At 37.6% G+C, this 26,249-nt stretch overlaps 1 protein-coding gene across 1 annotated transcript in view; it reads right to left on the bottom strand.

Moving 5' to 3' along the window:
• Positions 1-26,249, bottom strand: part of LOC6041327 (lachesin) — a 53,204-nt gene that overhangs the window by 8,782 nt on the left and 18,173 nt on the right. Inside the window, exons 2-7 of the mRNA XM_038255975.1 lie at positions 22,500-22,541; positions 8,407-8,504; positions 8,128-8,335; positions 7,776-7,922; positions 7,549-7,677; positions 7,283-7,417 (exon numbers count right to left, since the gene is read on the bottom strand). Of these exons, the coding sequence (XP_038111903.1) occupies positions 7,283-7,417; positions 7,549-7,677; positions 7,776-7,922; positions 8,128-8,335; positions 8,407-8,504; positions 22,500-22,541 (759 nt within the window). The remainder of the gene's footprint in view (positions 1-7,282; positions 7,418-7,548; positions 7,678-7,775; positions 7,923-8,127; positions 8,336-8,406; positions 8,505-22,499; positions 22,542-26,249) is intronic.

Here is a 26,249-nt window from a genome sequence, read left to right as displayed (position 1 = left end):
AACGAAGGTACTTTAAACAATTTGTTTTATTCCGTTGCATGTCACAAGGCCGCATGACTCGGCTTTATCATGTTCTAAGAACTTATTGACGGAATTTTCCTATTACCTAGTGTCAAAGGTTAACAGGTTTCCTGTTGTGTATATATCGAAGTTTTCTTTCCGGAAAATCACTGACGTCGTCACTTGGTCTCAAGATCCACGATTCACCTACGAGTGCCAGCCAGTGATGGGAGGAAAAGATAATGTCAATCCGTCCGGTGAAAGTAGTGGTTCGCTTTGCCGATAGGAAGTACAGATAAAGTACCCCATTGTTCTCCCTGTCCGGTTGTCGTCCCGTCGTAATATGTCAAAAATCCCGGCTGCCCGAAAGCAGAGACAGCCTCATTTTTGTGTGTCAACAAGCCACTTGCCTTTGTTCTGGTTGAAGGAAGCATTATAATGAATCCTTCGTAATTTGCCCTCGTTATAACCCTGTCACTGGGAGATTGAATGGAGCTGAAGCTTGGAGGTCCTTTTTTCCAAGCTAAGAAACTGCCAAAAGAAGAAAAAAAATAACACGAAAAACATTGAGTGAAAATATTCTCCTTCCAGTGAATGCACGCGCTCCTTTTCCTTTTGGATTTCTTTACTTTGATTGAATAACAAGATGATGATTTTGTCACAATTTTTCTCGTTATCAGATTTTCGCCATGCTTATTATTTTCATCCGTTTGACTTTGTTTCGTTACGCTTAGTCGCCAATTTTGCCCTTCTCGTCCCCCATCACCATCACCTCTCGAGCCCCAGCCAACCAACGCGTAACGCAAGGACGGATATGCGTGGCTGTTGCCGGTGCTTGTCGTCACAAATGTGGGAAGGAAGGAAATTTTTTGCGTTCCGTAGATGCCTTCATCTAAACGCCTCCTGCCTTGTTGGAGCCAATGTGATGGAAACCGTACGCCGAAGGGGTTTGAAACCAAGATGATTATCAGTTTTGAGTCCATTTATAAATTTTACCACAAAAAGTTATACAATTATTATGGTTAGTTTATAACTTTCATTATAACTAGGCTTAGTGGCTAAAATATCGTGAAAATTAAACAGGACTCAGAAAAAATCTGAAATGTTCTTTGAATGCGACTAAATGATGAGCATGAGCATGAGAGATCACCCATGGTTGCCCCTCCGTTGCTGAACAGAACCGTAATATCCTTTCAGCACTACTGATCATAGACTTCGACTATCAAGTGGTGTTTCCCTTATCAACAGCATGTATGAATGCGCTGAAAAGATAAAACACCATGATTGCTAAAGCTAGATCAGTTGCGAATAGGTAACAGTCATTGGCCACCAACGGCGCCCGCCATGTCAGTTTGTAGATCTCGATTTTAAGGGACGGGAATGTTAGTTAGCGCAAGTTGCTACTAGGGCAGCTGATTTACTCTGTGCTTACACACCACAAGCGCCAGGAACCTGAATATTTGTTAGTAGGATAGGGTGTTTGGTCAGGATTCATCATAGAAGATGATGATGCGACCCAAAATCATAGAGTTTGTTGAAAGGTATTATGTTTTATTCTCAAGGCAAGCAATCGGATGCTGCAGATGAGACATTTCCCGTTTATTGGCAGTTAACTTTTAATTGAAATGGTTTAATCTTAAACAGCCGGCTGTGGAAAGATAGAACCAAAATTATTTGTAATTAAATGATGAAGGATTTAACAGTCTGACTTTTTAATTGAGATGTTTTTACGAGTTTTACATGATTCACGTTTAGTGCGATTAACGAAGCGAACGACGAGGTACGATGTTTATCGAGCTGAAATGGTATGATAAGGTTTTGTTGTTATTGCACACCGAAAAAACACCGCGAAAAAACCCTGCGACCCGACCGAAAGGCATCGCAAATCAGACTGGCTCAATTGTCATCGATGACAACCAGAGCCAGCCGCACCTTTACACACATACACGCACGCGAAAAAAAACGAAAAACACACCGACGACGAACGCGAAAAAAACACGACCCGACGGAATCGCAATCGCATCGCAAATCAAACTGAGGAAATGGAGAGAAAGAAAATAACATAAAAAATAAAACCTAATCACAGAAAACCTACTCACATAAAACCAATCACCCCATGCACACAGATAGCAACACAAAAGAGACGAAAATTATCACGAAAAAACAGGACTGCGCGTCCCCAGAAGCACTGCACTTTTGATAGCGTTATTCAATTATTATGCCCAATCACCCCATGCACACAAAGAGCGACACAAATGTTCTTTGAATGCGGCTTAATGATAAAAAAATATTTAATCTTGAATTAACCAAATTAATTATGTCTACACCCAAAGTTAAAGAACGAGAGGATAGTCCTTACGAAAAGAAACGTGAGGAAAGTGTTCATTTGTTCATTGAAACAGATCATCTTATTGAGTGCACAGCAAAAAATCGCATGCAAAAGCTTGCACATCACCTTCGTCAAAATAAACACTTAATATTACACACTGCATGTACATTTTTAGCAAACACAAAAAAAAGTTGCAACCTACGAGATTCAAACCCGGCACCAACAGTTAGGACTGGCGCTTTAGCTCACTCGGCCATCAGACCGAAGAAAAGCTGTAAGGATAAACGCATATACGAGCTTGACATTTCGGTCAAGTAGGTTTCCCATACTGATGGGCTACATATTTCAGGGTGTAATATTATACAGAATTTCATAAAATAATGCAATATTTATTTTACACCCAGGCCTTTTACACGCAACTGGATTGCTAAATTTTTAGCTGTGTGGCTTATATGGACAAATGACCGCCACTTAGACACCGAACCATAGGGGGATGGCGTCGCTATTTTTAGATCACATTTTCCACTTTTTCTCATCGAAACCGACTACTTTATCGACTTCATTTTGCTGGGCGAGATAGGACGCCGTCTATTTTTAGACGATGACTCAGCACTTTTCCACTCTTGCACTTAAAAAAAACAGATGGCAGCACGATGTTACGCCACGTCCCTATGGTGGCTCACACGGCAAAGGCACGGTTCAATATGCCGAAGGTCTTAAGTTCGAGTCTCGGTACCGGTATTTTTTTTTTCAGATGAACTTTTTTTGAAGATGAACCCATAAGTAAAGTACTCTCGGTAGTTTTGGGATTTATTCTCTCAGTCCGCACACAGTACCATTTTACAACCGAATCATGCTCTTTATTCTCTCGTGTACCGATGTCCAGTTCTGGGTGTATAAAATTTTAAATTAAATAACATTTAAATTGGTTTTACTACGAATGAAAATATTGCTAAATTCAGTTAGTTTCCGAAGAATAATTGATTATCTGTTATTTAAAGTATCAAGAAAAAAGCAATCTATTTTCTCAATATTTTTTTTTGCTCTGATGGAATTAATTTTGTCGAACAATTTTATTCTGCTACTCCGGTGATACCATTGACCGGAGGAAAAGGAAAGACGAATTTTATCACAGAATGTTATTTTTACATGAATGTTTGCTTTTAATTGATTTCTAAAAATAAAACAATACAGTTTTTTTTTATTTGGGCAATTAAAAAATTCACAAAACACTTATTCAGTCAACATGTTTTGATTGAAAATGACAACATTTATAAAAAAAATCCGAGAATATTTTTTCTTATTTGGCTGATTTTTGTTAACATCATTTAAGTATTCGCAGATTCACTTCTTAGTAAATGTTGTATCAATTGCATGTTGATGTATGTTTATCTTACAATTCTTCAAATAGTTCATATCACGATTTTCAATTGAAAACTAAACAGGAAAAAAATCATGGTAATATTACATCTGGGAAGGAGTACATCTTTTATGTCAGAAAAATGGTGTAATTTTACCTCTGAAAATGTGTAATTTTACCACTAGAAAGGTGTAGTGTCACTTTTTCAGTCTAAATTGAGTTAAAATTACATAATAAAAGAAGTAATAATCAACCTTCCAAAATTACAGCTTCCAAATTTACACATTTTTTTACTGTGTAATAAAATTTAGCATAGCATAGCATTGGTGTCTACCCGTGGTTGCTACTCTGTTATTGACCAGGACCTCCAAGAATTGCTCCGTGGACCACAGATGAAGAGTAGGAACCAATCATCACCACTTCGCAACTTTCAAATGTCCCTATCATGCTAGCCAATCACAGCGCCGGCCACGACCAGTGGTAAGAAACGGGGAAGTGGATAGGAATTTTAGTCCGATACTTGAGTGATAAAGACGCTGAATCGGCTGCGTCTTCGACAAAGTATGGGTCTCGTGGCGCAGGGGTAGCGGCTTCGGCTGCCGATCCCGATGATGCTATGAGACGCGGGTTCGATTCCCGCCTTATCCACTGAGCTTCTATCGGATGGTGAAGTAAAACGTCGGTCCCGGTTTCTCCTGTCTCGTCAGAGGCGCTGGAGCAGAAATCCCACGTTAGAGGAAGGCCATGCCCCGGGGGGCGTAGTGCCAATAGTTTCGTTTCGTTTTTTTCGACAAAGTATCACGTGAGATTTGAGGGTGTTAGTAAGATGGGTGTGAAGCCAGGATTCACCGTGGTATGTGATGCGGCCGGTCAAATCTATTTCTAGTCCTTGATTCTTCGTATGTTCTTGTATTCATTTTGTAAGCTTTCCAATTCGGTTCACCAAGCTTTTTGTGGTGAATTCTGTTCGTGTTGAAAGTTCAATATTCGCCTAACAATTATGCAACCAGTAAAAGTCCTTCAATTAAACTTGCATTCAATATTGCATTTCCTGTTCTTAGGTACACATATTCCAATCAAGTTTCTTGGATTCTTATAGCATTCTTAATCCTTCTAGTCAACTAAGCCTCGATGGTCTGGTGGTCAGGCCGTGTGCAAAAAGGTAAACAAACAAACGCCGTGTCGGCCGCCATCGCGCAGGGGAGCGTGAGCGCAGATGGAATCGACAAAAAGTATCTACATCCCGGATACGTTCCGAGATCACCAGTGCGAACCCGTTCCGGTACTTCCGGTGCCACGACCAGTGGCACATCAACATCCGCCAACATCCCCATCTGGAACGAGTTCCAGATGCTGAGCGACGACGAAGAAAACAACAACACCGACGGTAGCAGCACTACCGACGACGACGACGATGACGGGCGTGCACGGAAGAAAGTGTCGACGCCAAAAAAGAACAATTCTCCAAAGGAACGTAGACCACCTCCAATTTTTGTTTTGGACACGTTGGCGGAAGATGTTGACGAGTTGCTGGAAGGCCTCGGATATTGTCTGAAAATCGGTAAGTCGTCAGTGCAAGTTTACACATTTGACGAAAAGAACTTCGACCTGGTTGTGGAGAAATTGAAGCGTCAAAACTTCAAGTTTTACACATTCCATCCCGTGCAGAAGACTGCCGTTTAGGTCGTTTTGCAGGGGTACCAAGACCGCCCGATCTCCGACCTCAAGAAGGACCTTTCGGGTGCTGGCATAACGCCACGTGACATAAAAGTCCTCTCGCGGAAGACAACAGTCACAGGTACACACACCCTGTACCTGTTGTACTTCGACCGCGGCACCGTCAAAATTCAAGACCTGTGGCGAACTAAGGCGTTGGATGGGTTTTGGGTAAACTGGCGGTTCTACTCAAAGGACCCGTCGGACGCAGCACAATGCCACCGTTGCCAGAAATTCGGCCACGGCTCGCGGAACTGCAACCTCCCGCCCCGCTGTGTGAAGTGCGGTGAATCACACCTCTCTGAGGCGTGTGCACTGCCGTGCAAAGCGGACTTGGGGGACAAGGCAGAGCAAACGAAGGCGCGCATCAAGTGCGTCAACTGCGGAGGTAACCATACCAGCAACTACCGTGGATGCAGCGCACGGAAAAACTACCTCGAGGAGCAGGAAAAGAGGAAGAAGAAAGCAGCAGCGTCCTACCCTCCTCAGCGAAGTACGAGCGAAACCGTGCCGGCAGCTGGTCATCGTACGGTTCCAGCGGACAACTCAGCGTTCCCTCCTGGATGGGGGCGATCGTTCGCCAGCGTGGTCGCTGCCGGCAGTGGCAATACGGCCCAGCAAGAAGTTACCGGAGAAGATCTCTTTACCCTGCCAGAGTTCTTTGCTCTCACAGGGGAGATGTTGACGCGGTTTCGGACCTGCCGTAACAAGGCAGAGCGATTCCTGGCCCTTGGGGAGCTGATGATCAAGCACATCTATAAAGGATAAAAAACTGTGATCTAGTTTTAAGCTTTTTCTATTTCTATCCCCTTTCCCTTGCAATTTTAGTAAGTTTTTTTTTTATTTTTTTCTTACTCTTGGTGACACCTTTATTTACAAGCAATAACTGTTCCAAAATGGATTATGATGTAACACACAGCTGTAAGGAACTCCAAAACTCTGTTATGTACCTCAAAAGAACTTATTGTATCTTGATTATTCACCAATAAAACCGAATTGAATTGAAATTATTTGAATATTAAAAATTTATGCAATGTTGAAATGTTAAAAAATTATGCAACGTTGATATGTGAAAAATTGCAAGATTATTTCAGCAAGTACCCTACCACGACAAAAAACTACGATTTAAAAATCAACAACACAACTGCTCGAAACTATATTTAGTTTCATTATTTAGATTTTGGGTGTTAGTAAAAAAGTAGAAAATATGTCCTAGACGCAACGAAGAAAATACTTCCTATAACTAAAAGTTATTTAATTCATTAGCGCAGCTATAACCAAGAAGGGAATATTATTCACCACTTATACCTAAAAGAACTTTGGAATCTTGAAGACAAATTGGGTGTGTGTTCATTGCCACAAAAATAATGCAACGAGCCGAAACGTCGGGCAATTTCAAACAATTTTATTGACTGAGAAAGCCACAAACAACTCGCAACAAGTGTCCAGTTGAAAACAACCCATAAATGTATGTAACTTTTGATGAAACTGATCAATAAAATTAACTCAATTTTACCCCAGCTGACGGTACATCTCTGCCAGGGCAACGGACTAACTGGTGGGGTTGTCCCCAAACAGTAAGCAAGCTCAGTGAAAGGGAAAATACTAATGATGGATGTTGTCCTGATAGCCGCTTGCTTCTTGTCCACCACTCCGGTTCCAGTGAGGACAAAAAATAAAAAGAAGAAACGACCCAACGTTGGTCAAACGCCTCGACTCGACCCCGACGTGCCACGTGTGACCTGCAGGTTCCGATTGGTCGCTCTATTGAGTTTTCCTGCGTGACTTTTGCATCGATGCGTGGATGATGATTATGTATGGGGCGACGGACGACGGACGACGGCCAAGGTATTAGTCTAATCCTGGCACCGGCTTACCTTGAGTAATGATTGTATCGTTCTTCATCCAGTAATTGATTGATCTTGGGAAGGCTTCGGAGTTGCATTCCAAGGTCAACCGCTGACCCAGAGCTGCCCCCACCAACTGGTCCTGGATCCAAATCATGGGAGGAACTGTGAATGAAAGGATGAAAAGAGGAAAAAATGCTAAAGCTCCATAATTGAGGGCTTTTAACGTTCGTTGATGGATTTAGGGTTGGAGACTCGTTTTTTTTTTTATTATTTGTTTTTCTCTCGATACTTACAATGCACTATTAGCATGACGCGCTTGCTGACGGATGGCGGGATCCCGTTGGAAGCTATGCACAAATATGCTCCCATATGAAGTCGATTGACGCGGGAGATTGTGAATGTGGAAGCGTTCAGACTGGAAGCTGAAAATAAAAAGGACACAAGCTAAATAATTGGTCTGCGCCATGATGGATGTGATTTTTTCATTTTCAGAGATTTTTTTTTGCTGCCTTCAAATTACCTCCCGTACTAATTGGTTCGTTACCCTCCCGGCGCCACATGATGACCGGCTGGGGTGAGCCGGATGCTGCACATTTTAGCGTGACATTGCTGCCCTCCCTCACGACCATATCCGTGCTGGTTGGGTAGTCTAGGATATTTGGCGGTACTGAAAATAAACATTGCATGATTGAGCACATATTTTTGACCATCAGGCTCGAGCGACATCCGCCGGCAGAGCAAACATTTCGCAACACAATCCAAACACAAACGAACGGGCCCTAATATTTGCCCACGAATCAGAACCCTATTGGTAATCGTAAATTATGACCCCGGTTCAAACAAGAAAATTTTTGGTCATTCCCCAAACTTACCCACGACATTCAGGAAGCCTATCTGATTGCGCATCGGGTCGGTATTGACCTGGCACATGTACCAGCCCTTGTCCGACTCTTTGACGTCCTTTATCCGCAGCACCCACTTGCGGCCCTCGACGTGCGTTATCGTCATCCGGTGGTTCTTGGTGATCACGTGCGTCTGAATCGTCAGAATCGTCTGCGTGTCCACCCTCAGCCAGGCGACCTGTGGAGGGGAGACAATTGACCGGTTTAATAGGAAAGGCTAAGAAAAAGTGGACGATGTTACACGTGTACCTTGTACGTCTGAAGATTATCGATGACACAAATCAGTATTGCTTCCCGGCCGAGGGCAACCGTCAGGTTCTGGATGGGCTCTCCAAATTTTGGCAAATCTGAAATTGCAGAACAAATATGGATTGTTACAACTTCCAATAAGCTTTCGAGTGAATTAGAGGTGGGTAAAAAAAGAGCGAGAACCATTCCAAGATGGGATAATGTTGAAAAAGCCTTTGTATATTTTTAAGTTTTAAAACTAATTTCCAAATGTGTATCACTCAATTTTATTTGTGGTTTTCTTCTGACAACAAACATTTTGCAAGAAACGGATACAAATCTTTTCAGCTAATCCGGCAAATCTATCTTGAAAAATTCGTAAACATTGAAATGTTTCCAAGATCGTAAAAAAACAATTTCATTGTATATGTTTTCAAAATTGACAACAATGTTGACGATTACTCTAAAGTTTATCAATGTTTTGTATATGAAAATAGAGTATCCGGCAAATTGATGAAGTTTTTTGCTTGAAAGTCCGGATATAATTTTACAGTTTTATTGTCAGATTACCAAAATGTCAGATTACAGAAAACTTTTTAAATCTACTAAAAAGATGATCTCCAATCACTCTTGAAAGTTTTATGCTTAAAGTGAGTAACAGACGATTCACGCTTGATATATCACCAAGTGCAAAGCAAACTTCCAAACTTTCTGAGCGTAAAAACTAAAAAGTAAAAGTAAGTAAAGTAAAAACTGTCAGAACAATTCCCATGTGCAAGACAAAGCCATTTTTCAATTTTGCATGTTTTAGATACAGAAATCAAAAACTGAAGATTTCTGAAATGAAGTGCATTGAAATATTTTAACCTTTTGGTTAAATAAACTTTTTCAAGAGCAGCCTTTGTCATGCAAACGAAACGCTTTAACGACTCTTCACGGAACGGTTTAACGAGTCTTCACCAAAATTTTGAGTGTTGAGATATCGTAGCACTCGTTTTTTGACAATGCCAACCTTTGAAAAGCTATAACTCGGCAATGATTCTAACAATTGTCTTCTAATTAATTTATGTTCAAATGCCCTGTAAACAGATTAAAAAACGTGTGTGCTCGTAGCAACTTTGGGCATTTTTGCAGATTTAAATGTATGTAACCTGTTTAGGAAATTTTAACCCAAAATGCAGGAAACTAATTTGCCTAACCTTGCTTTTCACAGGTGCTTAGGAAGTCCATGAAAAGTTTAAGTAAAATGTTTTAAAGTAAATGTACATACATGAATCCACGACACAACCAATATAACAAAGTTATGTGAAAATTAATTTGAAGTCGCAGATGACAATCAATGAGGGGAATTAATTTTAAAAAAATCACTTATTTTTCAAACTTCTGGTATTTTTCGTAGTAGATGGATTTGGCTGATATTTCGAGTAATATTTTGTTATGATACCATAGTTTAGTACCAAAATATAAAATAAATCCGTTCAGTTCTATTTTTTATTTTTTTCAGATATGAGACTTTGATCAAAAAAGTGTTTTTATCGAGGGTTTCCAGAAGCGTTTATTACTTGCCAGTCTACCAATCATTTACTCAAATTACTTAAATACTTTTCACATTTCTGGTAAAAAATAAGTAGCTCAATTGATATCTAGAGTTTTTTTGAGTTTTTTTTAGCTGCCCATGTTCGCATAAATTTCCCATATGGAAAAACAGCATGCTGAGAAAAACGCATTTAAAGTTTGTCCCACACAAAGGCTACGTGTTAAGTTTTCGTGAAAAAATGGATTTCCTCCTGATTTCTAGAACAAAGTACTGGATGTTATAGGCTTTTCGGAAAGAGCACACGATTTTGAACCAAACTGCATCATTAACTCAAAAACGATGAAAATGCATATGGGACATTTATGCGATCATGGGCAGTATAAACATATAAAACTCATTAGCTTATAGGACTTTAAAAAAAAAAAACAAATCTGGATATGAATAAAAACAATAATTGTTTCATGGCCAATTAAACCTGTTCATTATCTGATTTTAAATTCCATTATGTTTCACGTTTCAATCAACCGAACCCTTATCAATCAATTGCAAAAATAGATTATTTAAGTTGACGTTTTTTTTAAAGTAGTGTTTGTCATAAAAGCAAAAAAAAATACTGTACTGTTTTACTTCAATATATGAATTTTAATAATATTTTCAGTTTATTGGAAGTCTAATGCCATTAAAGAAGTTGTTTCAAAAAAGCCATAAACTTTGAACAATATTAGAAAATTATGAAATTCATCAAACTAACGTCAGAATTAAAATATTTTGCAAACATTGGTTTGACATTACTTTAAATGTTTTTTTTTTCTCAGGCAAATTAAAAAAATCTGTTACTGAGAATACGGATAATGTGAAATGTGAAATTTACATTTCATTTAATTTATGCATCTGAATATAAGTCGAAGTTAATTTCACTGAGTTTGATTTTTAACATTGAAACATTTGTCTCAGAAATATTTGGACATTTTTCGGGAAAATTGCTTAGCTCTTAATAGAGAGATATTACAGGACTATCAATTTTTGCAGAGGGTGAAAAAATATTAAAAAAAACATATTTTTATTTTTATTGATTTTTAAATGGCTATTACTTGAAAACTTTGTTTTTTTTCAATGATACGAACATTTTGGTTTTAAATATTTGATCCACATAAACTTCAAATAATTCTGACTGCCTATTAGAAGGAAAATCATAAAAAAATATCATTTCTATTGTAGTTCTTGCAAAAAAAAAAAATATATATATATATATACAGCAATTCCATTTGAAAAGAGCCTAAACCAAAAAAAAAGTTCTCCGATCGGGCTCAAAATTTTTCTGGGGGTTCCTTGGCCAAAATAATTAGACCCGTATTTTTTTGTTTGGCCATTAGGGTGGCCTACATCGTTCTAGGGTGGTTCGAAAAATGGCAATTTTCGTCATTTTTCGCAAAAACCACTTTTTTCTAAAAATCATATCTCCGCGCCATTTCATCCGATTTTAGCTGTCTTAGACGCAAAAGAAAGGTGATGAGTTTGGCTATTTGGGAAAAATAGTAAAAAGTTCCAAAAATCTAGTTTAACTATTGAAAAAGTCGTATGAAAACTTAAAATGGTGTTTTGACCGTGTCTGGACCAAAGAGCCTATGTCTGAAAATATTTTTATCGGATTCCTCGGAAAATTTCACGTAACATATCAAAAAATTGGCGATGTCGAACCGTACGTTTCCGAGATATGATTTTTTGAAAATAAAAACTGCGTTTTTCGACGCGCCACGCGCAAAAACGGGAAAATGACGAAATCGGCAAAAAATCATTTTTTTCCACTAAAACTGCGATAACTTTAAAATTTCAGCGATGACCTATACATGTCTGGGTACCAAAATTTTCGTAATTGAGAGACGCAACTTTTGGTACCATAACATCTATAGGTCATCGCTGAAATTTTAAAGTTATCGCAGTTTTAGTGGAAAAGTTGATTTTGCCGATTTCGTCATTTTCCGTTTTTGCGCGTGGCGCGTCGAAAACGCAGTTTTTTTCAAAAATCATATCTCGAAACGTACGGTTCGACATCGCCAATTTTTGATATGATGAAATTTTCCGAGGAATCCGATAAAAATATTTTCGACATAGGCTCTTTGGTCCAGACACGGTCAAAACGCCATTTTAAGTTTTCATACGACTTTTCAATAGTTAAGCTAGAGAACACTATTTTTCCCAAATAGCCAAACTCATCACCTTTCTTTGCGTCTAAGACAGCTAAAATCGGATGAAATGGCGCGGAGATATGATTTTAGAAAAAGTGGTTTTGCGAAAATGACGAAAATTGCCATTTTAGCACGATGTAGGCCTAATGGCCAAACAAAAAATACGGGTCTAATTATTTTGGCCAAGGAACCCCGAGCCCGATCGAAGTTTAGGCTCCAAATGGAATTGCTGTATATATATATATATATATATATATATATATATATATATATATATATACAGCATATATATATATATATATATATATATATATATATATATATATATATATATATATATATATATATATATATATATATATATATATATATATATATATATATATATATATATATATATATATATATATATATATATATATATATATATATATATATATATATATATATATATATATATATATATATATATATATATATATATATATATATATATATATATATATATATAATAACCTAATAAAAATGAATAGATTTCGGATTCACAAAACATTTTCCAATGGGTTATATATCATGGCGTTGCCTTTTGTTGTTAATCAGCTTCGATAAACAACATGATAATAATAAATTGTAGGATATTTTTAAAAGAGAACTATGAATAAGGCCTTCTACATACAGAATGAGTCTTTTTTAATCTTTGTGTTTCACTCTTTTTTGAAATTAATAAAATACTGTTTTAATAGATTATATATAAAAAGTAACAATTTTCGTAGAAGAAGTACCATTTAAAAATAATAAATTACATTAATTACTCAAAAATTACTTTAATTACCATTTAATTACTTTAAATTACTCTAATTACTATGAATTATGAAGTAATTGAAGAATTGCCTAGTTACCAGCAAAAAATCAAAGTAATTATTAATTACTTGCCAGTCTGAGGCCTTGCTGGAAACCCTTGGTTTTTATGGAAAACTAAAATTTTTGAAACAATAAATTTGCAAAGGAGACAGTCACTTTTTTATATAGGCTTAATCGAAAATGCAAATTTAGAAAAAGGTTATTTTCACCATGTTTTCAATATTAGTTGTTCTTTTCCCTATTTAATCAAAAAACTCGATTTAAATAACATACGGTTTATAAACATCAACTAATAATCTATATTAAGGACTTTTCAGACGAAGATTTCAGCTAAAATATTGTTTTCATGATGACGTAATCGTGTTATCTTGTCAAACGTCACTTTTTTAGGTTCCAAGAAACACGCGTTTTAATGTTCCTTGAACAACCCAATCGCAATGTAAACCACAACAAGCAAGTTTGGTTTGGTTGACCATTCGAGCGTTGCCCCGAAGTTTGGTTGAATTTGGTTGCCGGAATCCCGAGTTATAATTACAAATGTAGTCGGGCATGGTTTTGGGGATCTTTGAAGGTCAAAAGGTGAGGCATTAAGAGCTGCACAAAATGGCGTTCTTAACTCAATATGACCCAAAATGCACGTTCGACAAGATAGCACGACAACGACGATGTGGTGCCACCAAATTGAGCTCATATTTTAAAAAGTTCTGTTGACACCAAATTACTACCTTATCTCGGGTTTGAGCTACATATTGTTGAAAAATGTGTCTTCAGAAAAAGGCAGTAGAAGAAAAGAATAAGTTACCATTTCTGTTTTGTATCATTTTCCAAATATCAAAAAAAAAAAAAAATGACAGTTTAGGATTTAGTTTAAGAGCGAGTCCACGAACAGGGCATACCCCGTTGTATGGGACGTCGTTTGGACCTCACCAATCTGCCTGAAATTTTCAAGGGTTGTTTGTACATATAAAACTAGCATCTGGCCAAAATGTGAGCACTCTAGGTCAACGGGAAGTGGGGCAAATCAGGACACAAAGTTTGAAGGTTCAAAAACGTCAATAATCGTAAAAAGGCTGTAACTTGGGCAAAATTCAATTTAATTTCAAAATTCAAAATGCATCTGAAAGAGATTGAAAAATGCAACAAAATGCAGGGTAGAGTATCCCAATTGGTTGAATCTAAAGGGAGTTATTGGCATTTTAGTGAAAAAATAGTACAATTTTCAAACTCAAATAAAAAAGTGTTCCATCCAGATATCAACTCGGTTTGACCTGCAACTTGTAGGGGACATCTGGAACTACCATATATATGATAAAATGTACAAACAACCCCTGAAAATTTCAGGCAGATTGGTGAGGTCGATGCGAGATGGGTATGCTTTGCTCGTGGACTGGCTCTTAACCACTGCTGATCACAAAACAAATTCATTTGTTTTTTCTCATCAACTGTGTTTGTTGGTATGAGTCAGCTTTTTACTTTTTGAATGAAATAAAAAAGTTGAATAAATAAATTTAAAAAAAAACTGTAGAAAAGACAGAGTTAATAAGTCTATAAACAAAATTTACCTCCATTCTTTTTTTTTTTTTTTTTTTTTTTAATTTATATTTATTCAAATTTCTTTTCCATGTACATTCATTCAGTTAAAATATTATTGAGTGTCCAATCACAAACGATGACTTTTCACCTCAATTTTAAATACTAGCAACTTTCATTTATTCATGAAATATTGTAGCTTTCGCTATTCAGTGATTTCAAATGTAGGAGGTCCTACATGTACAAAAGGGAAAAGGGATACCTTAAAACTAACTTATAAACTATATAAAGAGCGGATCAATGCAGCTGAAGACTGCAATGATTTTTGTCGAAATGCATCAATTATCTTATTGGACATAACATCCAAAGTGTCAACTTCGGCTAATTGATGAAGTTCACTGGTGCTGAACCAGGAGGAAGTTTCAGAATCATTTTCAGAATTTTGTTCTGAATCCTCTGAAGTTTTTTCTTCCTGGTTAAGCAACAGCTTGTCCAGATCGGCACAGCATAAAGCATGGCAGGTCTGAAAATTTGTTTATAAATTAACAGTTTATTCTTGAGACAAAGTCTAGAATTCCTGTTTATAAGTGGATACAAACATTTAATATATTTGTTACATTTAACCTGGATACTTTCAATGTGATCCTTGTAAGTAAGGTTTTGTCAAAACCAAGTCCAAGATATTTCACTTGATCCTCCCACTTTAAATTTACCTCATTCATCTTTATAATGTGATGACTTTTGGTTTAAGAAAATCAGCCCTTGGTTTGTGAGGGAAAATAATAAGTTGAGTGTTTGCAGCATTTGGAGTAATTTTCCATTCTTTCAAATAAGAATTGAAAATATCCAAGCTTTTGTAATCTTCTTGTGATGACACGAAGGCTTCTACCTTTGGCGGAGATGCTTGTATCATCAGCAAAAGTGATTTCTGACATCCTGGGGCAAATCAGGCAAGTCAGAAGTAAAAATATTGTATAAAATTGGACCCAAAATGCTTCCTTGAGGGACGCCAGCACGTACAGGTAGTTGATCAGATTTGCTATTCTGATAACATACCTGCAGAGTACGATCCGTCAAATAATTTTGAATAATTTTCACGATATAAATCGGAAAATTAAACCTTTTCAATTTCGCAATCAAACCTTTATGCCAAACACTGTCAAATGCTTTTTCTATGTCTAGAAAAGCAGCGCCAGTAGAATAGCCCTCAGATTTGTTGCTTCGAATTAAATTTGAAACTCTCAACAACTGATGAGTAGTTGAATGCCCAAGGCGAAATCCAAACTGCTCATCAGCGAAAATTGAATTTTCATTAATGTGCGTCATCATTCTATTAAGAATTATTCTTTCGAATAATTTACTAATAGATGAAAGCAAACTAATGGGCCGATAGCTTGAGGCTTCAGCAGGATTTTTATCCGGTTTCAAAATCGGAATTACTTTGGCATTTTTCCAACTACTGGGAAAATATGCCAAATCAAAACATTTGTTGAAAATTTTGACCAAGCAACTTAAAGTTGCTTCTGGTAATTTTTAATTAAAATGTAAAAATGCCATCCTCACCAGGGGCTTTCATATTTTTAAATTTTTTGATAATAGATTTTATTTCATTCAGATCCGTATTAAAAACTTCATCTGATGAAAATTCTTGTTCAACAATATTCTGAAATTCTATTGAAATTTGATTTTCAATAGGACTCAAAACATTCAAGTTGAAATTATGAGCACTCTCAAACTGCTGAGCAAGTTTTTGAGCTTTTTCCCCATTAGTTAATAGAATATTATCACCATCTTTTAAAGAAGGGATGGGTTTTGAGGTTTCTTAAGAACCTTTGAAAGTTTCCAAAAGGTTTGGAATAAGGTTTAATTTGTTCGACATCTCTTGCGAACTTTTCATTTCGCAGGAGAGTGAATCTGTGGTCAATAACCTTTTGCAAATCTTTTGAATTCGCTTCAGTGCAGGATCACGAGAACGTTGATACTGTCTTCGGCGAACATTTTCAGACGAATCAGAAGCTGAAGATCGTCATCAATAATGGGAGAATCAAATTTGACTTGGACTTTAGGAATAGCAATATTCCTAGCATCCAAAATTGCATTAGTTAAAGATTCCAAGGCTGAATCAATATCAGCTTTGGTTTCTAAAACAAAATCATGATTTAAATTGTTCTCAATATGATGCTGATACCTGTCCCAATTAGCTTTGTGGTAATTAAACACAGAACTATTGGGTCTGGTAACTGCTTCATGAGAAAGTGAAAATGTTACTGGAAGGTGATCAGAATCAAAATCAGCATGAGTCACTAAAGGACCACAATACTGACTTTGATTTGTCAAAACCAAATCAATTGTTGATGGATTTCTAACAGAAGAAAAGCAAGTTGGCCCATTCGGGTATAAAACCGAATAAAGACCAGAAGTGCAATCTCTGAATAGAATTTTACCATTGGAATTTACTTTTGAATTATTCCAAGATTGGTGTTTGGCATTAAAATCACCGATGATCAAAAATCGAGATCTATGCCGAGTAAGTTTATTCAAATCCCCTTTGAAATAATTTTTATTTTCCCCAGTGCATTGGAATGGCAAATATGCAGCTGCAATCATAATTTTTCCAAAAGAAGTTTCAAGTTCAATGCCCAAACTTTCAATAACTTTTAACTTAAAGTCACGTAACGTGCTATAAGTCATACTACGGTGGATAACTATTGCAACTCCACCGCCATTTCGATTCATTCTGTTATTGGTTATAACTTTATAATCTGGATCACTTTTCAAATAAGTGCCAGTTTTTAAAAATGTTTCGGTTATAACAGCAACATGCACGTTATGAACTCGTAAAAAGTTGAAAAATTCATTTTCTTTCGCTTTCAAAGAGCGAGCATTAAAATTCATAATATTGATGGAATTACTTAGATCCATGATTAAACTTCAGGGTAAGAACAACATCATTCGCAAATTTTAATCCAATCTGGATAGCTTCCATCATGGATGTAGCATTACTCATTGTTTGAATCAAACCAAACAGTGAGTTTTGCAAAAAGTCATTTTTTCAAACGTAACATCGCCGAGATCAGAAGATCCCAAAGCGTTGCCAGCAGAAACATTTTCAAATGAGATTTGAGGTACCTGCCCAATTTCAGGAATATTGGTAGAGGATTTAAAATTCGTGGATGAACCCGAACCCGAAACGACGTTGGCATAAGAAATACCATTAGTGTTACCTAACTTTTCCACGGTAGGGGTATTGTTCGAGTGAGACAGCACGAACGTTTGATTTAAAGATGCAGGTACAACCTGACTTTGAGAAAATTTCGGTTTGGATTTCGGCTGATGCTTAGCACGAGAATCCAAAACCTTTTTTCTGATGGGGCAATCCCAGAAATTTGATTTGTGATTTCCACCACAATTTGCACATTTAAATTGGGTGACTTCTTTCACGGGACAATTGTCCTTGTCGTGAGAAGAATCCCCGCAAACCATGCATTTTGGAACCATGGCGCAATGATCAGTACCGTGACCGAATGCCTGGCAACGCCGGCACTGGGTCAGATTCTGGCCATTACCGCCATGTTTCTTAAAATGCTCCCACTTTACCCGTACATGGAACAAAAACTGAACTTTGTCCAAAAGTTTCAAATTGTTGATTTCATTTCTGTTGAAATGAATCAGATAAAATTGTGAAGTCAAACCAAAACGAGAAATATTCCCGTTTGATTTTTTTCATTGGTATTACTTGGGATGGGGCAAAGCCAAGCAACACCTTAAGTTCGTTTTTGATCTCATCCACCGACAAGTCGTTGGAGAGACCTTTCAAGACCGCCTTGAATGGCCGAGCATTCTTGGTCTCATACGTGTAGAAATTGTGTTTGTGGTTTTTCAAATAACCAACAAAAGTTTGGTGATCTTGTAAAGATTCCGTCAACAAGCGACATTCTCCTCTTCGACCAAGCTGGAACGAAACCTTCAAATTGCAAGTTTCCTTGCAATTCTTCAGTTGCGTTCGAAAGCTGGCCAAATCGGAGACGGAAGTCACAACAATTGGCGGAGCCTTTACTCGTTTCTCGACGGCAGAAGGCTCAGTACGAGGAGAAGGTTCCTTGTCATCAGTTTCGGATAAAACACCGAAACTGTTTGTCAATGGAATTGGAGGATTGACCTCACATTCAGAATCAGAATCAGACCTCAGAAGAGGCTGTTTTCTTTTTCTGTTTCCGTTAGCCGGTTTAGCGTTCAAACGCTTCACCGACGTAACGACCAAATCTTCAGAAGATTTGCGTTTACCTTTGTTTTGACGCATTTTGCAAGCAAAGTTCTCTTAAAAGATGGCTTCGTTTGTAAAATACAACAAAATTTCAGGCGGGGTTAGTCTTGAAAAGACTGTTTAGAATTTTGGAAAATAACTCAGGTAGTCTTTAAAAAGACTGTGAATTTTGTTTTGAAATAACTCTGAGCTTAGGTAGTAAAAATACCGCAGCTCTAGTGTCCGTTCACCACGAAGGTTCGCAAGACACTGATTACCTCCATTCTTGTAAAACCATGACCTCTGCGTAAAAACACTGCCTCATAATGCAATTTAAGACCAAGTTAACATGGGTTCCGCCAAGGGGCAACCCAAATCACATCCACCCGCATCCGCCTGACTTATTAACCGTTTTACGGCAGATTGAAAACATGCAGGCACCATGCTTTTCCTCCTGCTCAAAGAGCAACTATATAAGAAAACGCACCACCACCAGAGTTGGGGTGTTAAATTGAAAAGTTTTCCCTTTTCTCCTCGCAGACAGAAACACACACACTTTTACAACACGCTGAATAAGTAAACCCACGTGGCAGCCACCAAAGGCATGCTAAATAGAGCGTCTAAGTGCATTCATCTTCGCCTTCCTGACGGAGCTTTTCAAGCGAGGCCAAGATAACCAAAAGGGTCCGCGTGTTCCGTTTCCGCAGCGGGAACCGGCTTCACACTGGTAGGTTGGTCCTGGACTTTGGAACGAAAACGAAAGGGTGCAAAAGTGAACAGAAAAAAAAGGATACCTTACGCCCCTTTCCAGAGCAAAAGAGTCGGAGCAATTAAGTTTTTAACCTAGATTTTCGTAAACTAAGCACGTAATCTGTTGAAAGTTATGCAAATTAACGTTATAGAGAAAGTTTTGTTCCATCGTCGGATAGTAATTTTACCAGGGTGGGTCTCAGTGCTTTCACCGATTAATGTGCACTGAGACCAAAGTGGCAAAGTTCAGCCCTGAACTGAAAGCTCCCTGGTCTGATCCTTCCACTAGGATGAACCAACTATTCCAACTGTGTGTACTGGTATAGTTGGATTCAGCAGCAGTGGAAAGGAGGACGAAAGTGGTTCGAACATTTGATTTTTTCGCTTTCGTACTTGTTCTTTATTTTTCCCATCAAGCCAGGAAAAGTTATAACGAGGTATTGAAGATAAAAATCAGCATACGTTTCGAGTTTATACTTTCCTCCCTCACAGAACTGATTCAGTGATTGAATGAAGATTGATTCCGATTTTGAGCGAAAGCAGTTGAATGAACGAAAGGTAGCTAGACAAAGTTTTGTGTAAAGGATTCTTCCCGATGAAGTGCATTTTGGAGTGTGCTTAATTACGCTTCATAGGGCTGTGCTGGGGAGGCAAAAGTTTTGCAATTCCAGTCGATTACAGTTGTTCGCTGCTGGATGTTGAGGAATTATTTGGAGCATTCAGTATTTCATATTATGGAGAAGCATTCTTAATGCTCTGATACTCAAAGTCTTTTGAAAAAAATAAAAATAAAAACATATGGGTAATTCTCCGCCAGCTTAAACGAAACCGGAAAAAGTGTGTCCAAAAATACTTAAAATCGTTATGAAAAAATGTTCAGAAGACATTATTCAATTAAGTTGCACCCCAATTCCTCAAATATATTAGGCGTCATCCATAAAGTATGTCACGCTAAAATCGACTATGTCACATTTTGTCACGCTGACTCTGACCCCCCCCCCCCCCTAGAAAAGTACGTCACGCTTTGTCGGACCCCCCTCCCCCCATCTTGATTTTTTGTTCAATCTAAAAAAGTTCAATCTTCAAAAGTTCCTATCGGCATGAGAAACCCAAGACTCATAGGTTGTTTTGAATTTTTTTTAGCAATTGTTGCATGATTTCTAAATGTAGGATTATTTTTTAATTTGGAGTTCAATCGAGGAAGTTTTTTTATTATTTATTATTGATGATTTAAATCTATTAGGCCACTGCAAATATTTTTTGAACTTAATGTCCTTCGCCTCTGACCAAAGTCGAGGGGGGAGGGCAAAAAATAAAAAAGTTAAAAAAAAGAATTTACGAGTCATGGTTTCAACATTTGAATGAAAAAAGTATTTTAAAATGTATTAAACACCTGTCCAGTTGTTTTGCAATCATTAGTTTCCAAAATATCTAAGTATTGACTAAAATTTATTTTTCGCGAAAAAAAAGTTTTTGCGGTGTTGTGCTTTGCAATTTCATATAAAAATCTAAATATTTTTAATCCAGCCCAAACATGCTAAATATTATTATCAGTGCAGAAAATGCATTTTTGATTGTTTTGAGTTGATTTAACTTCTTTTTTCTTTGAAATTTTGAAATTTTTTGAAATAATATTTTTTTTGTCCTTTGATTTTTCCGACACATTTTGAAAGGAGGGGGTGACATAAACTTTGAAAAATATTTGCAACGACCTTATTAAAAACTCTATTTTTAATTTATAAGTAAAGTTTATCAAACCTTTTAAAAAAATATTTTAAGACTGATTTTTTAGTATTCAACAAATAGCCTAGCGTGACGTCACACTCTCACGGACCACCCTTCCCCCCCTTGTCACACTTTGTCCCGTAAGGTTCCTGTTAATATTATGAAGTTTAGAAAGATACTTCAAAAGTTATGCTAAAAAAAGATTTTAGCATAAGTCCGGAAGATTTAAAAAGGGTGGTTTTTGTAAGTAAACCCACCATGTTATACATTTTTAGAAAGGTATTGACAAGACCTTTCCAAAGAGTTCAAAAGTTTTAGGATCTTACAACCCTTTCAAATTTTAAAGCACTTAAGTGTTATTTATGAACTTTTTGGAGGTCGGATCTAAACCTTAATGTGGTTTAAGTAACGTTTTTTAAGTTTCCGCCTGACTTGGCAGTGTTATCAAAAAGTATAATTTTGCCGAGTATTTCAAAATGTCGAAATCGTGAACGCTCTGGAACTTTTGTTAGAAGCAATTTAGCACCATACTGTCTTCGGGAGAGTTGTTCAGGACATTCAGGGCTAAACTCCTACGGGATTGTTGTTGTTGTTAATTACTTTATTTCCGGCAGCTTTAACCTTTCGGTCATTCGCTGCCCTCCTACGGGATTGGTTTCATAAAATAATAAAACATGATTTTTGTAAATTCAAAAATGTGAAAATGCATGATTCCCCATAGTTATTTCCATACAAACTTCATTCACTTTGCGTCAATCGTGGGCCTAACTAATCGCTCCCAAATTTTGGGAAGTTGTTTGGGACCTTAAAAGGGACAACAAGTAGCTGAAAAAAAAATCCAATTCCACCCTAATGACCCATTTGTTGTATTACAGGGAACACTAACAGCTCCGAAACTTTTGTGTTTATTTTTCAATGATTTTTGTGTGTTTTGATAGTAACAATAACTCCACTACGTTTTAGCTAGATAAGAATAGTCAATAACGGGTGCTGATTTGTTTGAGCTGAAATGACCAAAATTTAAATTAAAAATGTCCAAATGTTAGCTCATACTAGAATCACCTACCTAACAAGGAGTTATATATAAGTATACTGATTAAAATATTAAACAATTATGTAGATAGCTGTATACAATACTGATTAAAGATGGCGAATTGTTTAAACAAGCAAATATCTGTATACCGTTTGTGCCGTTTTTCCAATTTTTTTTTATCAATTTGCAAAAATGTCAATCTTTTTTGCAGAGATTGGCTGTTAAGTGTTTAAAAGCTATGTGCCTTACCCCTGTCTAATATATATGAACTGCCGTCTTCCACTGGTTCTTCTGAAATAAAAAAAGGAATAAAGTTTACATTAGAGAAATAAGAATAAAATTTTCGTTTTATCTTTGTTCTTATAGGTAGTTCAACTTTGTTTTAAATCTTAAATAAGCCCGATATGGTCAACAACCTCCCATTATAGCTCAATTATTACAAGCAAAAGTTAATATTAGCTCGGAAGTCTTGCTTCTTCCAAGTAGCAGAATATCATGGTCCTTTTTGTCCGTTACTTTCCAAAAGTTTATCAACCCAAGCGTGCGACAACACACAACAAACGATCCGTCCAGTGGCAGCGCGCAACGGTCTGCCAAGATGGCACCGAGTTGAGCTTCCGGAATGGGACGCAACTACCGGCGCCATCCTTTATCCACAACCCCTTTTTCTTCTTTATTTGCAAACAAGCACGCCACCATAATCTGCGAAAGTCAGTTTGTTGGGGGGTGGTCTTTCTTCAAACTGTCCCCAGAAGCGCTCCGTGAAGCATGGGTCTATTATGAATATTATTCAATAAATTGAGGCCATAAAATTTAGCAAACATAAAATGACTCTAACAGAGTGTGGGAAAAGCCGGAAAATAAAGTGAAAAAAATATCATCGCTTTGTCGCTCGGGGCTTCGAGGGCACCCCGGCGGAACACGGAGAGAGAGCTTTATGGATCAAGATATTTGGCACAATAAAAGGATATTAGACCGTTTTATTTATGTTTCCTCTTCTGGAGTGAATGGGCCAAGAGGAGTAAAAGTGAACCGAAAGAGCAAACCTTCCTTCCTCTAATCTTTCGCTCACCAAAAAGTGCCACCACAAGAAAAGGAGAAAAAAGAACGATCCTCTTGTTTGGATTCATTTTTCGCTCAATAGCTTGTTCTTCTGGTTGAGAAATCTTCACCTTCGTTTGAACTGCTGCTGCTGCTATTGTTGAGTCTTGCGAGACTTTTCCAATTCAAGACGACTCAATTCATTGCTTATTGCTCCGACATAAAATGATGTTGTTCTGGGGTTTACGACTCTTGATGGGAGTGTAGTAACTGCGTTCGGAATTGTAGCTGCGAGCTTGTAAATTATTTGTAAACAAGCTTGTAAAATGTAAAAAAGCTGAGTGATTTTTGTCAAGGTTCTAAATAATCCGAAATAATAGAAATAAATCTATAAAATGTTGCCTTAGTGGTCAGTATTTAGATGCCGGTGTGTCTAGTACTAAGTTTGCTGGGATTCCTATCTAGTTAGTACAAGAGAGCACACGGGCATCAATTTATGATCTGTTACACTGACCAACAAACAATGATTAAAAAGACTACGCAGGCTTAACTCGAGGGGAAGCATGAAGTTTTGGATCCCCAGAAACACGTGCACTTTGTATTTTTCAAAAATATTTAGACAGGGCCGAATGGTTTTGCCTTCCTCACCTTACTGAGGAAAGGCTATAAAATCACTCGGAAAATGAACTTTTTAATTAGACCTCCTAGACCTACCTTCATTTGTACATATCGACTCAGAATCACCAGCTGAGCAAATGTCTGTGTGTTTGGCTGTATGTAGAAATGTGTACCAAATCAATGTCACTGGAATATCTCGTCACAGGCTCAACCGATTTTGACCGGAATGGTTTTAATCGATCCGTCTTAACGTCTCCTAAGTTGCTTTTTAAATTCATGCAGTTTTATCATGTATTTAAAAAGTTATGTTAAAGAAACTGTTTCATATTAAATTAAAATTATGGTAAAAAGGGTGGTTTTTTCATGAAACCCCCACATGTTATATATTTTTAGAAAGCATATGAGAAGACCTTTTAGGTGGAGTAAGAATTTTCAAGATCTGACTTACCTATCTTAATTTACAAGCAGTTTAAAAAATGGTCTGAATTCACATAACCTCAACTGGTCGGATCTGATCGCCACGAAATAGCCGTTTAGAGGGATGCCATTTTCCTCAAAGGCCGTGTCTGTATTATCTTGACAAAAAGTCTGTTGGTAGTCTGTTTTTTTACTCATCACTTATTTTTATTATGACTTCTTAGGTGCTGCGAACGTTAGGGGAGATTCATAAACATGTGGACACTTTAGGTGGGTTAGAATCACTATAAATTGAGAGGAAGGCATAAAGTAACGGATAAAGTAACGTTTTTCTCCAGAGTTTGTCTGGAGAATTAGGAAGATTCGTCGCTCTTGCATTCAACCAAAAAATGCATGCCATATGTTCCATTGTGAGTTCAGTGCGCGGTCCAATCGATCTACACGGGTGGGACGAAGAGTATACGAGACGTCCGTGAAAATTCAACTGTCAGGTTCATTCCCCAAAAAAATTAACCATCAAGGAAAAAAAAGCTTTTGATAACGGAATCAATCGCGAGACTTCTAGATCAACAATGCAGTATCCTGACAGTATCAATCACCACATCTTTATAAGACTTATATGACACGTAGTGGACAGTACAAGAGAGCACCGATTGCTTCCTAACGTCAACCTGGCTACGAAAACCCCACCAAACCAAAACGATTCGCTAGAAAAGAAAAATACAAAACCCGAAATGCTCATAAATTTTGGTTTCATTATAAATAATTAGCTATTTGGTTATAATTCCGCCCTCAAAACCGCAATACCCTTCCCTTTCCTCAGTTGCTTTCCCCAGCCCCCGTTGGTTGACTTTAAAGACTGAGTTAGAACGAGGGGGGCCGGGTGGGGAACTCTTGTCAAGAAACTCAAACGCGGTTTTGCACATCAGAGAAAACAAAATCACTGACTCTATACGCCTCAGCAGTATTTGGAAAACGGCAAAAGGGTTTCGCTTTTCTCGCTACTTTTACTATTATGTGGAAGGTGGGCCCCCCACCTTGTGAAACCATGAGTAAAACGGGCTCTTCCCCACAATCTCTCTGGCCTCGACGTCGTCGTCCCAGGCTGGTTGGTTTGGCGGTCGTCGGTGGAGCCTCTCGGTTCAGGTGACGCCCCGGTGAAGTTGAGCATGATGATGCTGCTTCTGATGATGATGATGAAAGGATGTTTCGCCATGGTGTAAGGCAGCTGCTAATTAAATGGAATAAGGGATTTTGGTTTGCCTTTTTCCAACGCTCTTGTATATTTTATGATTTCCTTTTGATGCGGTCTGGGTCCGCCAACTTTCTCGTCACTGAAAGCTCGCCTCGTACAACATACTCGGGTGGAAAATTTGCGACTAATAATTAATTTTCGTGCTGATGTGATCGGCATAATTGGTAGGTATACCGTGAAAGGATCAATGACATTGCCGGGAAACGTTGGGAAGAAGGGGGGAAAATTCCAGCAGCTTCATTCATAGCGCGTGTTTACAATGCATGACAAAATGTCACATTAGGGTGTAATATCAAAATCGATTTTCCAGCACAACACTTTTTCAGTTCCTTTTGGGGTCCTAAACAACTCCCCAAAGTTTGGGACCGATTGGTTTAGTCCTCACTTTGCGCAAAGCGATCCAATTTTCCATATAAATTTGTATGGGGAAAATCATTTTTTTGGTTTTTGATATTTATTGAATCCACGTTTCATGCTATATCAAAACCGGACTCATATTCGGATGCTCTGGAATGTCCTATACAACTTTGCCGAAGAGAGTAAGGTGCTAACTTGCTCCTGAAAGAAGATATAGCGTCCTCAAAACTCGTCTAAAACGTGATTTTCGAGCAAAAAACACGTTTTAGACGAGTTTTGAAAACGTTGTATCTTTTTTTAGGGGCAAGCTA

This window comes from Culex quinquefasciatus, chromosome 2 (genome assembly GCF_015732765.1).
Source record: "Culex quinquefasciatus strain JHB chromosome 2, VPISU_Cqui_1.0_pri_paternal, whole genome shotgun sequence".
NCBI lineage: Eukaryota > Metazoa > Arthropoda > Insecta > Diptera > Culicidae > Culex > Culex quinquefasciatus.
Note: the sequence above shows the minus strand (reverse complement) of the source record. Positions and strands in the feature narration are given on the sequence as shown.